The sequence below is a fragment of the Heloderma suspectum genome, chromosome 1, assembly GCF_057233095.1.
Source record: "Heloderma suspectum isolate Gila_16-S chromosome 1, 16-S_ref, whole genome shotgun sequence".
Taxonomy (NCBI): domain Eukaryota; kingdom Metazoa; phylum Chordata; class Lepidosauria; order Squamata; family Helodermatidae; genus Heloderma; species Heloderma suspectum.
Window position 1 is genome coordinate 246,785,659 of NC_139458.1, and position 14,342 is coordinate 246,800,000.

Consider the following 14,342-nt stretch of genomic DNA (forward strand, 5'->3'; position numbering starts at 1 on the left):
CTCTAACTTTACACATGCTACACTGGTGTGTGGAGCATCAAATCAGGTGAATAGCTGTCCATGGGGCAGGAACAGACAGTGTGTTAGCTAACAGCCTGAGTCATCTTTCTCTGATCTCTCATGAATGGGAGATGGACAAGGAGGTACTAGACTCCCTATTCAACTGCTGGGGCACACCAGCGGTAGATCTGTTTGCTACCAAGGACAATGCTGCGTGCAGGAAGTTTTGCAGTCGTGCAGGCTACAGCCTGGGCTCGATGGGAAATGCTTTCATTCTGCAGCGGATGCGGGAGTTGCTTTACATTTACGTTCCCACTGATAACACGGGTAGTAGCGAAAATAACCTCCTACAAAACATGTTGCATACTAATCACCCCATGATGACCCAGGCAGCCTTGGTTTGCCCCATTGCTGTGGTTGTCCCAAAGATGCCATTTCAGGCTCTCAGTGATTCCATCGCTCCTTACCCAGCACCACAGATGGGTACATCACCCAGATCTAGCCATGCTGCAGTTGACTGCATGGAAGATAGGATAGGTCATAAGGGGGTCCTACCAGCTGGATTTCAGAGAGTGTTTGATGCTGCTAGGAAGCCAGCAACACATGCATCTTATTCTGGGAAGTAGAAGTCTTTCTCTGTGTTTGCAAATGACAGGAACTTTGACCCCCTCAAATGTGATATTCATCAAATTTTGTTATTTTTACTCGACTGGTTTGAAAAAGGTCACCATTTATCGTCACTTTGTGTTTATCTAGCGACAATTTCTGCTTTTCACCTTCCTGTTGAGGGATTTTCCGTTTTTTCACACCTGTTAGCAAAGAAGTTTTTCAGGGAAGTTTTTCAGGGGTGTTCGGAACTTAGCTCTTCCAGTTTGTTCTTCCATGCTGACATGGAGCCTGTCGGTTGTGTTAAAAGTTTTGTCCTCAAAACCTACTGAAACAATGGCAACGACAGATTTACTTCTGTTATCGTGGAAAGTGGCATTCTTAGTGGCAATCACATTGGGCCAAGGAGGGCTAGTGAGTTGTGTGCTCTCCATGTGGTTACTCCTTACCTGGTTTTTCATAAGGATAAGGTAGTCTTGCATCCTGACATAGCATTTACACCAAAAGTGGTGTCTGAGGTCCACCTTAATCAAGGTAGCATCTTGCCGGGGTTTTCCCCATCACCTCCTTCCTTCTCTGGAAGTGGCCTTTCACACGTTGGATGTTAGGAGAGCTGTTCCATAAGCCTCCCCACTTGTTGGTGTGTTATGCTGGGATTGCCACTTTCCTCTCAGCATTTTTCATCATAGGTTGTTAACACTATAACACTGGCATAGCAGATCTCTGGGTTGGATGTGTCTACACAAATTCGTGGACATTCAGCCAGGGCAGTTGCCACCTTGACTGCTTTTGACAGAGGGGTAGCAGCAACTTGGTCTACTCCATCCACATTTATCCCACATTATCTATTGGATGTGAGATCTAGAGCAGATGTAACATTCGGATGTGCAGTGCTCTCCTCGATACTTACCTAGGACACTGACCCACCTCCGGTAAGTCAGCTTGCTAGTCGCCCGTATGTGTGATGCACCAAGACCACGAAGAAAAAAGACAGATTGCTTACCTGTAACTGTAGTTCTTCGAGTGGACATCTATGCATTCACACAACCCACCCGCCATCCCCACTTGGGTGTCAGTGTTGTTTTTCAGTAGGTGCTGTAATTGGTTTTCTCTTCGTTCAGAGGCTGCTTTGTGAGTCTCAAGAACAGAAAGAATAGGCGGGAACCTTTAGGGACATGCACATTGGACAGTGGGGAGGGTTCCCACCTAAAAAGCCTTATCTATAGAAGTTTTTCCCCGAATTGAGGGTCCGTGCAGGTGCAGAGCCCATATGTGTGAATGCACAAATGACCACTTGAAGAACTACAGTTACAGGTAAACAACCTGTCTTCACCTGTCTATAACCTATATGAAGAAGGCTGTGCTGTCACAAGTAGTTTAATTGCATGCCTGCAGCTCCCTGATTAATTTATGGCAGAGGTACGATTTGAACTGGGAAATTCCTGATTTGTAGCTCAGTGTCTTAGCTGTTATACTATATTAACTCTCTTGGATCTGACTTGTTATGAATTTAACCACAATATTTGGTTTAACATGTTGACCATTTGAGAAGTAACAGTGCAATCCTAAACATATCACTTAGAAGTAATTCCTATTGAGTTCAATTAGGCTTACTGCCAGGTAAGTGGGTACAGGATTGTGGACTGTGAGTCTTTCAGTTGTGAAAGATCTTTGGGGGGGGTGCAGTTCAAGTATGGCATCACCAAGCATGTCAATAGTGCAGTCATATTATCAATAGAGGCTGGTGGTTCTGATTTTGGTGGGGCTGTGATTCCATTCTGGATTTTAGTCAGAACCAGCCAGACTTCCGAAGGAGCTATCCAAGGTGCTGAACCCTATCCGCAAACTGGGTCCGGCACCTTGGATAGCTCCTTTAGAGTTCTGGCTGGTTCTGAATGAAACCCAGAATGGAATCACAGCCCCACCGAAATCGGAACCACCAACCTCACTGTGTATTATGAATAGTTTCTCAGGCAGATACACCAGCTCTTCTAGATGTAATGTATATATTCCTGATTTTATGAAGGAAGCAAGACTGGAAAATTAGTCCCGTTGGTACTGCAACTTTAGCTGTATCTTTTTCAATTGCTGTTATTACATAAGGCTGATTCACTCATCACTCAGCGGGCAAGTTCACATAACAGGACAGGGTTAATTTACCCTCTGTGGCATATTCTGGCCACCATTATGAATATGCAGTCCCCCAACTGGGGATCATTGTGTCATGCGAAACCAGCCAGTGGGGTTTATTTGAGGCTAAATCACTCTTGCGTAACCCTAGAACAGACCATGGGTTATGCGAAGGTTGTTTGACCCACCAGCTGGGTTCCCATGATACAACAACCCCTAGTCAGGTCAGGGGTTGCATATTCATACTATTGTTCAGCACACACCATAACTCCTCAAGGGTAAATTAATCCTCAGTGGGCTACTGTGTTGTGCAAACCATGTCAGTGTCACCTTGCTTGGGCTCTTAGCATAATGTACCAACTTTACAGATTGAAACAAATTCTGTTTGAGTTGATGCCAACTAGACAACAATGGCTCTTGAAGCACTAAAAAACAAAATAAGAACATTCTGTCCTGTGGTGTTTGAACTGTTTCAGGCATAAAGGAATTATGTAATGTTGCTAATCATTGATTGATTGATTGATTGATTGATCGATCATTAACATTTCTATGCCACCTTATCTGCTAAAATGCTATCAAGACGGCGTACTAGAATTTAAAACAAGAAAATTAAAAACATTATCACTACATTACCACTTCAGTGTAAGGGCTAAATTGAAAAGATGCATCTTCACACCCTTTCTAAAGGTCAAGAGAATGGGGCAAATCATAGTCTTGGGGGAGCACATTCCATAGTTTGGGAGCAACACAGGAGAAAGCCCGTTCACGTGTGCTTGATAAATGAGCCTCTGCAGGTAATGGTGCCCCTAAAAGGCCCTCTCCTGCTGATCTTAATACCTGGCAGGTCCATAGTGAGACAGGCAGTCCCTTAGATGCTGAGGTCCTAAGCTATTTAGGGCTTTAAAGCATGAAACCAACACCTTGAATTGTGTCCGGAAAGCAACTGGCAACCCGTGCAGGTCTTTCATGACAGGTGTAATATGATCCCAATACTGTACACCAGTTAGCAGCTTAGTTGCCACATTTTGCACCAATTAAAGCTTCCAGACACTCTTCAGGGGTAGCCCCAAGTAGAGTGCATTTCAATAGTCTAATTGTGATGTAGCCAAGGCATGGATAACTGTGCCATATCAGACCAATTCAGGAAGGGTAACAAGTATAATTGTGCAAATTCACTCTCTGCCATCACCACCACCTGAAGCTCCAGGGACACTGTAGAATCAAGGAGCACTCCCAAGCTATGGACCTATCCTTCACGGGGAGCACAACTCCTTCCAGCACCAGTTGAATCCCAGTTTCCAGCTCAGGCTTTCTACTAACAAACAACACCTCCATCTTTTCTGCATTTAACACCAGCTTATTCACCCTCATAATTCTGTGTTTAACGTCAGCTTATTCACCGTCATCCAGTCCATTTATCAAACCTAGGAAATGTTCAAGGGTTGACTGCTTCTCTTGGTGTTAAGTGATAAAGACCAAAATAGTCGAATGTCATCAGTAAATTGGTGGCACCTTACTCCAAAGCTCTGAATGATCTCTCCCAGAAGTTTCATGTAAATATTAAATAACATGGGGGACAAGATAGAACTCTTGGGATACCAGTGGCTTTGGAGTTGAACAGTAATCTCGCCAGATCTCCTTCTGGGCAAGGCCCAACAGAAAGGACCAGAATCACTGCAAAACAGCAGCCCTAAGGCTCAGCCCAACCAGGTGGTCCAGAAGGATATCATGGTCGATGATACCATGTCAAGAGCTACCAAGAGGTACAGGAGAACTTATAGGGTTGCACTCGCTCCATCCAGTTCCTGTTGTAGGTCATCCACCAAAGCAGTCCCATATGCCAGCCAAAAGCTCCATTGAAATGGGTCTAGATAACCAGTTTCATCCAGATGCAGCCGGAGTTGCAACTCCATCACCTTCCTGATCACCTTAGCCAAGAATGGTACATTGGAGAATGGTCTATAGTTAGACAGATCTCCTAGATAAAGGGCAGCTTTCTTTAATAAAGGTCTTATTGCTGGCTCTTTTAAGCAAGAGAGAACAACTCCCTCCCACAGGCATTAATCACTTCCCTTAGCCAAGGCATCAGTCCCACCTTGGCTAGTTTAATCAGCCAAGAAGGGCAAGGGTTGAATACACAGGTGGTGGCCCTCCCTGCTCCAGATACCCTGTCCACATCCTCAAGATTCACATGCTGAAAATAATCCAAAACAACTGGACAAAGGGTAGTTGAGGTTACATCATGCTGACCTGCCCCAGTATTGGAGTTCAAGTCAAGGTGAATCGGAGGAACTTTATCTATAAAGAGCAAAGCCGATTGTTCACAACGAGCCACCGACTGCTCTGGCTGTTCCTCTCCAGCATCCTGGCAAAGGAGGCCTCGTACAATGCAGAAAAGCACTGCTGTGCAGATGCAATGGTGGCAGAAGTGTGAGCTTTCTTCACTGCCCTCACTGCCGTGGTATAGGTCTTTAAATTGACTTTCACCTGTGTTTGGTCAGATTCATTCCTTCTCTAATGGTGCTCTAGCCAGCACCCCTCCTGTTTCATGGCTCTCAATTCCCTGGCAAACCTGACTGTGTCAAAAGGGAGAAGGCGCTTAGGAGTGATAGTGTCAAGGGCTCCTTGGAGGCCTCTCTCAGTCTAATCCAGTAGCCAAGTCCAGACACAGACAAAGGGATTCTTTTCAAAGCTTTATTCCTCTTTTACAACTTAACAACTCTACTGTTAGCAACTAGATATGAGCAGCAGAGTACCTATGCCCTAAGTTGGAACAGTTGGTCCCCGTTTGAAAGGGAATCACTGGCAGACCCTGAACTTATGGGCTAGGGAGAGTCCCTCCCCTTTTCCCTTGGATCCTCTGGGCGCAACCGTTATTTGCGCACCAACCGGACACTACGCCTCCTTTCCACGCCCTACATTTGGCGCCGCTCCCTGCGTCGGCGTTGCGCATCCAGCAAGTCTGCTTCCCGCGCTCTGTCACTCCCAGGATTGCTATCTAAGCTAGGAATGCCGGTGGGAGGAATCTCTGTCAGCTGTTGGCCCTGGGAAAGATGAGCGCGCTCCTCTCCCAGGAGCGGCTCCTCTTCCTCAGAATCAGAACTACTCTGGGATTCTATGGGCTCAGTGTCCATCCTGACAGATAGTGTCAATAGCCGTTCCTCAGATCAGCCAGGGCTTCGACCATACCACCAATACATTAGGCAGGAATATGCATTCGGGATACCATTTGGATTGGCCAGCACCTGGGATGGACCATTCTCACCCAGTCCTCCACCCATGAGATCCATATTGGCAGCCAGTCCAAAACCGACTAGATAGAGATTTGTCCATGACAATGAAGTCACATGTAACTCCACCAGAACAGAATGCCAGATCAAGAGTGTGCCCTGCTGCATGTGTAGGGCCAGATATTGGTTGAGACAGGTCCATGGCTGCCATGGTGGTCATGAAATCGTGAGCTACTCCTGACTGAGCAACCTCAGCATGAACATTGAGATCCTCCAGAACGAGAAGCCTGGGAAGATCCAGCACCAGCCCTGAGATAGCCCTGGCTAGCTCAGGAAGGGATACTATTGAGCAGCAGTACACCAACAGAACCCCTAGACTGTCCTGGCCAACCAACCACAGCAGCATGCATTCAAAATTAGCAGACTGCTGGATGGAACATCTGATTAGCAAGATAGAATTCCTATAGATGGTTGTCACTCTACCTCCTTATCCCCTGCCCTAGCCTGCTCTATCGTGGAATAACTGGTGGACAGAGCCGGGGGTTGAGGCACACTCCCCACTCTTCCTTCAGCCAGGTGACTGTAATACATGCCAGGTCAGCATCTCCATCCAGAATTAAATCCTGGATGAGTGATGTTTTCCCAACAGCTGACCTGGCATTAAAGAGCAGGACCTTAGGCAAGGAGGCCTACGTTCATTGACACTATGGCTTCTTTCAGTAGATAACCTGAAAGGAGGGAAGGACAAACACTGGCTTACCCTCCTTTCCCTGTGAGGACAGGTTGGGATCCCCCACCATATTGTTGTTATTTTGGTTTTATGACTGTAAACCACCCAGATACACTGGCCAGTTGGGCGGTATAGAAATCTAATAAATAAATTCAAATATCTTCCCCTGAATAAAACTTGAATATTTGCTCCCAAACTGCTCTCATTTCCCCCCTCTCCAAGACACATCTCATAAAGCCCACTATAACAACATTAAAACCACCTCCTAAAAATGTAAGGTTTAAGTGACCCGAGCAGTATTAAAAGCTCCCCACAGAAATGCACACACGTGCATAATGCAATACACACATTCAGAGAATGAAGGTGTACGTATGAAATTACCCTAATTAGATTTTTACATAGATTCTAATAAGCCATTTGCCGATTTATGAAGGGTGTGATCCTAAGCATAGTTGCTTGGGACTGTTCTTCTGAAGTGCGTAGGAGCTAATTCCAAGTAAATATATTTAGGATTGAAGTGCAAGGCTGTCTTTATATATGAAGGTGGATATTGCACAAACAACTTGAGTGCTACCTTGAGTGCCATATTCTTGGTAGAAAGGCAGGGTACAGATCAAATAAATTAACTTAACATCCAACCATATTTATGCAAGTCATGCATTTGTTGTTGTTCGGTCATTAAGTAGTGTCCGACTCTTCATGACCCCATGGGCCATAGCACGCCAGGCCTTCCTGTCCTCCCCTCTCTCCCGGAGTGTGCTCAAGTTCATATTCATTGCATTGGTGATGCTATCTAGCCATCTCATCCTCTGCCGCCCCTTCTCCTTTTGCCTTCAATCTTTCCCAGCATCAGGGTCTTTTCCAGTGACTTTTCTCTTCGCATTTCATGGCCAAAATATTTGAGCTTCAGCTTCAGTATCTGTCCTTCCAATGAGCAATCAGGGTTGATTTCCTTTTGGATTGATTGATTTGACCTCCTTGCAGTCCACAGTTCGAAGGCATCAATTCTTCGGCACTCAGCCTTCCTTATAGTCCAGCTCTCACAGCCATACATTACTACTGGGAAAACCATAGCTTTGATTAGATGGACCTTTGTCGGCAAGGTGATGTCTCTGCTTCTTACTGTGCTGTCTAGGTTTGCCATAGCTTTCCTCCCAAGGAGGAAATTTCATGGCTACAGTCACCGTCTGCGGTGATCTTGGAGCCCAAGAAAATAAAATCTGTCACTGCTTCCATTTCTTCCCTTTCTATATGCCAGGAAGTGATGGGGCCAGATGCCATGATCTTAGTTTTTTTTAATGTTGAGTTTCAAACCAGCTTTTGCACTCTCCACTTTCACTCTCAACAAGAGGCTCTTTAGATCCTCTTCACTTTCTGCCATTAGGGTGGTATCATCTGCATATCTGAGGTTGTTGATAATTCTCCCAGCAATCTGCATTCCGACCTGTGATTCATCCAACCCGGCGTTTCTCATGATGTACTCTGCATATAAGTTAAATAAGCAGGGTGACAATATGCAGCCTTGTCATACTCCTTTCCCAATTTGGAACCAATCGGTTGTTCCATGTCTGGTTCTCACTGTTGCTTCTTGACCCTTGTAGAGGTTTCTCAGGAGACAGGTAAGGTGGTCTGGTCCTCCCATCTCTTTAAGAATTTGCCACAGTTTGTTGTGATCCACACAATCAAAGGCTTTAGCATAGTCAATGAAGCAGAAATAGACGCTTTTCTGGAATTCTCTTGCTTTCTCCATGATCCAGCGAAAGTTGGCGATTTGATCTCTAGTTCCTCTGCCTCTTCAAAACCCCGCTTGTACTTCCGGTAGTTCTCGGTTCAGATGCTGCTGAAGCCTAGCTTGTAGGATTTTGGGCATCACCTTGCTGGCATGTGAAATGAGCGCAATTGTGCGGTAGTTTGAACACTCTTTGGCATTGCCCTTCTTTGGAATTGGAATGTAAATTGACCTTTTCCAGTCTTGTGGCCACTGTTGAGCGTTCCAAATTTGTTGGCATATTGAGTGCAGCACCAGCATCATCTTTCAGGATCTTAAATAGCTCAGCTGGAATACTGTCATCTCCGCTAGCTTTGTTGTTAGTAATGCTTCCCAAGGCCCACTTCACTCTCTAGGATGTCCGGCTCAAGTTCAGTGACCGCACTATCATGGCTATCAGAGACATTAAAATCTTTCCTGTGTTGTTCTTCTGTGTATTCTTTCCACCTCTTCTCAATCTCATCTGCTTCTGTCCCTGCCTTCTTTGTCCTTTATCATGCCCATCTTTGCACAAAACATTCCCTTCAGATCTCCGATTTTCTTGAAGAGATCTCTAGTCTTTCCCATTCTGTTGTTTTCCTCGATTTCTTTGCATTGTTCATTTAAGAAGGCCTTCTTGTCTCTCCTTGCTATTCTCTGGAACTCTGCATTCAGTTGGATATATCTTCCCCTTTCTCCCTTGCTTTTCGCTTCCCTTCTTTCCTCAGCTACTTGTCAAGCCTCATCAGACAGCCACTTGGCTTTCTTGCATTTCTTTTTCTTTGGGATGGATTTCGTTGCTGCCTCCTGAACAATGTTACGGACCTCCGTCCATAGTTCCTCAGGAACTCTGTCTATCAGTTCTAATCCCTGAAATCTATTCCTCACCTCTACTGTATATTCATAAGGGATATGATTTAGGTCATACCTGAATGGTTTAGTGATTTTCCCTACGTTCTTCAATTTCAGCCGAAATTTTGCAAGAAGCAGCTCATGATCTGAGCCACAGTCAGCTCCAGGTCTTGTTTTTACTGACTGTATGGAGCTTCTCCATCTTTGGCTGCAAAGGACATAATCCATCTGATTTCGATATTGACCATCTGGTGACGTCCATGTGTAGAGTCGCCTCTTGTGCTGTTGGAAAAGAGTGTTTGCTATTATCAGCATGTTCTCTTGACAGAACTCTATTAGCCTTTGTCCTGCTTCATTTTGTACACCAAGGCCATGCTTGCCTGTTATCCCGATGATTTCTTGTCATTACTTCAGTCCTAAATAAATTTATTTGTAAAGAAGTTCTATGGAAATCAGTATGACTTACATCTAAGTAAATGCATTTATTTAGTACCAATAATATGTTAGGGATGTGCTATTCAAATATACTATGTAAATTATATAGCTAAAGGAACTGAGTAGGGAGAGAATGGGGAGGAGAGGCATCAACAGTCAGCTTTTTTAAAATATATAGGAGATGGGGGGGGTGTTCCCCCAGAGAACTAGACAAATAATTATTGCCATAGTGTAAATAGTTTAGTTTAGTTCAGTGTCTTATGTTCTGTATTCAATCTCCATGTCAGTTGCAATTTAAAGATTACAAGTAGAGCAATACAAATGTAATCTCTTAAACTGATACATTGTTATAGTGACTCTGCATCTAAATGCATCTCTCTCTCTCTCTCTCTCTCTCTCTCTCTCTCTCGCTGTATTTGCATATTTAGCTGAACAGAACAGCAAGTTGGTGGATTTGAAGCTGAAGAAGCTCCTAGAAGCTCAGCCACAGGTGGCAAATTCACTTTCCAGTGCTGCTCATAAGGCAGTTACTGATAGCACAGAGCAAGAGTTTAAGGTAAGTTTTTGTTGCTTTTGTCTCAGTACCTGAGCCTTTTGGCTCTGATTTGTACTTCATGGTGAAGAAAACAGTTCTTTCCCAGTCAAATGTTCTGGACTGTCTGTGTAACTAAATAAGGAGATATGCAGTAACATTTGCCTTTTGTATTAACAAATAAGACTTCTCTTACAGTTTGTGCTTGGTCCTACCTTGTCCACTGTGCTATGAACTATTTTGACATTCTTTATTTCAACTAGTTTCCCAAATTACAGGATTATTAAGGTACAGGAAGTAAATCACATCCTACCCCACTGAAGCCAACTCCCTCATTTACATACATGTGGGCAGGGCCTTCTTTCAAGCTTCTTTGAACAATTGCTGTGTCGGTCTTGCTTTCTTAAAATCAAACTACTGCATAAGCCCAAACTTATTTCTGAATGATTTTGAGGTGGGGATTAGAGGAAGTACATTTGTGCCTCATATTTGCTTGGCAGTGGAAATTTTTTGCCATATTGTGGGGTGGGGTTCAAAGAAGGTAGGATTCTTGTTTTCCCGTGCTTGGTCTCTATCTATATACATATAGATGTTGCTATATGTGTTCATGCATCCTATCAGCTTATTGTCTTCATTAGGCTATTACTATTAAGTGAAAAGATCTTGATGGTTAGCGGGGTAATTCCACTTATGTATAACTTTTCACCCACCTGCAGACTGGGTGTATACACTGCTGACTGAAAGGATTTCCTTCCCCAGATACAGAGATGCTTTGAAGTCCCAAAACAATGACTTTCATTGCTTTTTTCCTTACACTGTCGGTTCTGATAAATTGGTGATGAAAGTGTGTGGCAGCAGCAGAGGACTTTCAGTCTCTGTCTTTGAACAAAGGGAAGCTTGGATCAAGTCTGATTTTTTGCGTTCAATTTAGCTTTCTGCAGTGGATTTAATGCAAAATGAAGCTGGCCTCAGAATAATACAATGGATTGAAAAGGCTAACTGAATTAGTGGGCTTAGAGGAATACATTTGTAAAGTGGCAGAAGTCCCTAGTCATAAAAAGGCTTCTTAAAATGGGATTTACTGGCTAATCGCACTGATATTTTAACATGTTGCCAGGCCTAAAAAAATTAGCCATGTTTGTTTATTTTGGTAAAGACCTGCATTTCGACTGTCAGATGGCTATTGTATGAACAGCTAGAAGGGATCCTTTTCTTAGAAAAGCAAAATCATAGCAACTTGATGGTTGAAAAAACAATTCTAGCATGAGTGATGCTTTAAAGAAATAACAGTTAACTCAATAAATAGCACACCAACCCCCTCTATAAGATGAATTTGATTCAGTTAAGGTGACAAAAATGGTACTTACTCTAAATACACACTTTTGAATTAATTGGGGGTGCTTCTTTAAGTTACTGCAACAAAATGAGTAGCAAGGTCTAAACGCTTTTTTAATTTTGTAAGAAAAAATATGTGGTGTCCATCTGTTCTCATAGAGCTTTGCGCATTGAGTTGGATTTGTGTTTTTAATAAAATGCAGTTTACACATTTATAAATGAGGCATTCTGTGTTTGTGGAAAAGGATAAACTGTTACCTTCCCTGGAGGATTCTGTATCCCAGGCCTCCTTGAGGCTAGAGAATAGGCCATTGGAGAACTCCCTCATTACCAATTGTCTCAATGCAGAGGAAGGGCAAAGTCTTGGTAGCTTTTGATAACCAGTTTCAGCATTCAGCAGGCTTAGCTATTAGTCATGCATCTTAGCCTTTCCCTATTTACTTTCAAAACACTTAATAAAAATAATAATAGATTAGGTATAAAATGAAATATTTGTTTGGTACACAGCACCTCGGTATCTGCAATTTCCACACACTGCGGTGGTTTAGTCTTCTGGGATATTTCATGTTGATAGATCCATTTGAATTTGTTACCAATATTAACATAGGATGCTCTGGAAAACAGTAATTGTAGTTTCCTTAGCTGTAAAGGGTTTACAGATCTGGATTTAGAAAGTTATAGGTGGTGAAATGCAGTTATTTGGAGTAGTATTCTAATCTTACTTTTTATTCTTCATCCAGCCTTAGTGGTTTATTTCAGTGGGTATAAAATTAGAAACAGGGTCTTCTTGTCAAAAGTCTGCAGGTCCATTCAGAATGACAGAATTCTTTATTGGGGCAAACAGTGTGTGCAAAAAGACTAGAGCCACAGTGCTAGTTAAAATGATAGATGATGCTAAGGAGTATACACACTGCTGCATAGTCCTAATTTATACATTTTGCTCAGTTAATCCAAGCTGGAGAAGAGTAATCTTCCTTTAAACCGTGCTTTGCCCAAAGAAGCATTGGATGCAGTTAACAGATCTCAGTGTCCAGCAGCAGAACCCTGGCTGAAGTTGCCAAAGGAGCTTACTTTTCCAAAAAATCTTCTTAAGTCTCAACCCATTTCTGGTTCCTGGTATCATGTTTATCTGATGCAAGCAGTAGTCAGAGTTTTGCCCTTTTGTCATCCTGAAATATATATTTCCCATTTGTAACGTCATATTTGTAAACAAAAGAATTTGATGTACGGTTTTGTTTTCTGACAGAATGAGACAGAAGAACATCGTGCTGAGCGATTACAAAAAGCAACAGAACGTTTTCGAAATCCTGTTGTGTTCAGCAAGGACTCCACAGTCAGAAAAACTCAGCTTCAGTCATTCAGTCAATATGTTGAAAACAGACCAGGTAGGCAAAAATGTGCTCAAAAGCTTACCCTCCCCACCTTATGATTTAACAATATTTAACAATAAATATATTAAAAACCAGATAATGTAAGTCCACATTTCAATACACAAATATCAAGTATTATAATAATTTTACATGTCTTTCCTCTCTCTCTTTTTTCAAGAGATGAAAAGGCAGAGATCAATACAGGAAGATACAAAGAGAGGAAATGAGGAGAAGGCAGCGATAACTGAGACTCAGAGGAAGCCATCAGAAGATGAAGTGCTTAATGTATATTAATTTTTTGTCTGGTTTCATGATTGCTGATAATTCTCAACTGTATGTGGAAATAGTGCCTTTATTTGTTAAAATGAGATGTTAGGTTTTCTTAGATGTCAATCTCCAGTGCATTCAAAGCAGAGTGAGAGGGGTGTGCTGTTGAATTAGTCTGCAGCGTGGTGATAATTGTCAGATAAAAAAATGAATTTTTTAGAGTTCCACAGCTCCAGCTTCCTTGAGACATTTCCATCAAGCCACTTCCCATAAAGAGATTCCAGTATTGATCTGCCAGGAGGATTTTAATTATTACAATAGCAGATACCGCAGAGCTGCAGTTAGAGGAAAAAGTCACATGAGACCTGCTAGAATTTCTCAGCCAACCCATTTTGTTGGCTTGGGTTAATGGGTGTTCAACCTTTCCATTATCCAGATCAGCCGTGAATTACTAGCTGAATGATGTTTGCATTAATATAATATATATGGTAATTTCTTCACTTAATTAACGGGGAGGTTCAGCTCAGTAGGGGTATGGGCTGATCATGTGTAAAATTGATTTGTGAAGGAAATATTTGATAGACCGCAGGGAGAAAGCTGCTTTTGATGGACAGCTGTGGGACAGAAGCAGGAAGAACAAGTTTGATCTGAATATGTTTTGTTTCTGGGGGTGGGGGTTGTTTTTATTTTGTCTGGAGGCACCACATAATTTGTCATAATGATTGTTTGTTACCATTTACCATTTGTCTAAACATGTACTTATTTTTGCTGAGGAACTCAGTACCATCTAGAGAATGCCCTGATTCTTATTCCCTAATTCTTACACTAAATGACCACATGTCTTAGCATTTGCCAGCTGATTATTTTTTATTATTATTATTTAAGACCAGTTGTGCTTTAATAATGCTAAAGAAGTCTTGCTCAGCAAGTTCATAATATATGTGCATATTGTATATATGAACTTTTGGGAAGTTTCATCCTGACGCAGCATTCTTTTTAATCTAATAATATTCTGTAGAGTCCTGAGAACATGCACTGGCAGAGTTTTGTATTTTTTTCAATTAACTGCAGAGGATGTTAGGCAGTTACCTTTCATTATCATTCCTCC

General features: G+C 42.6%; 1 protein-coding gene across 9 annotated transcripts in view; it reads left to right on the top strand.

Moving 5' to 3' along the window:
• EHBP1 (EH domain binding protein 1) overlaps window positions 1-14,342 on the top strand; it is a 367,326-nt gene that overhangs the window by 303,185 nt on the left and 49,799 nt on the right. For all 9 annotated transcript variants that reach the window (XM_084823020.1, XM_084823077.1, XM_084823002.1 and 6 more), the window contains 3 exons: window positions 10,159-10,286; window positions 12,844-12,982; window positions 13,146-13,252. In XM_084823020.1, the coding sequence (XP_084679146.1) occupies window positions 10,159-10,286; window positions 12,844-12,982; window positions 13,146-13,252 (374 nt within the window). The remainder of the gene's footprint in view (window positions 1-10,158; window positions 10,287-12,843; window positions 12,983-13,145; window positions 13,253-14,342) is intronic.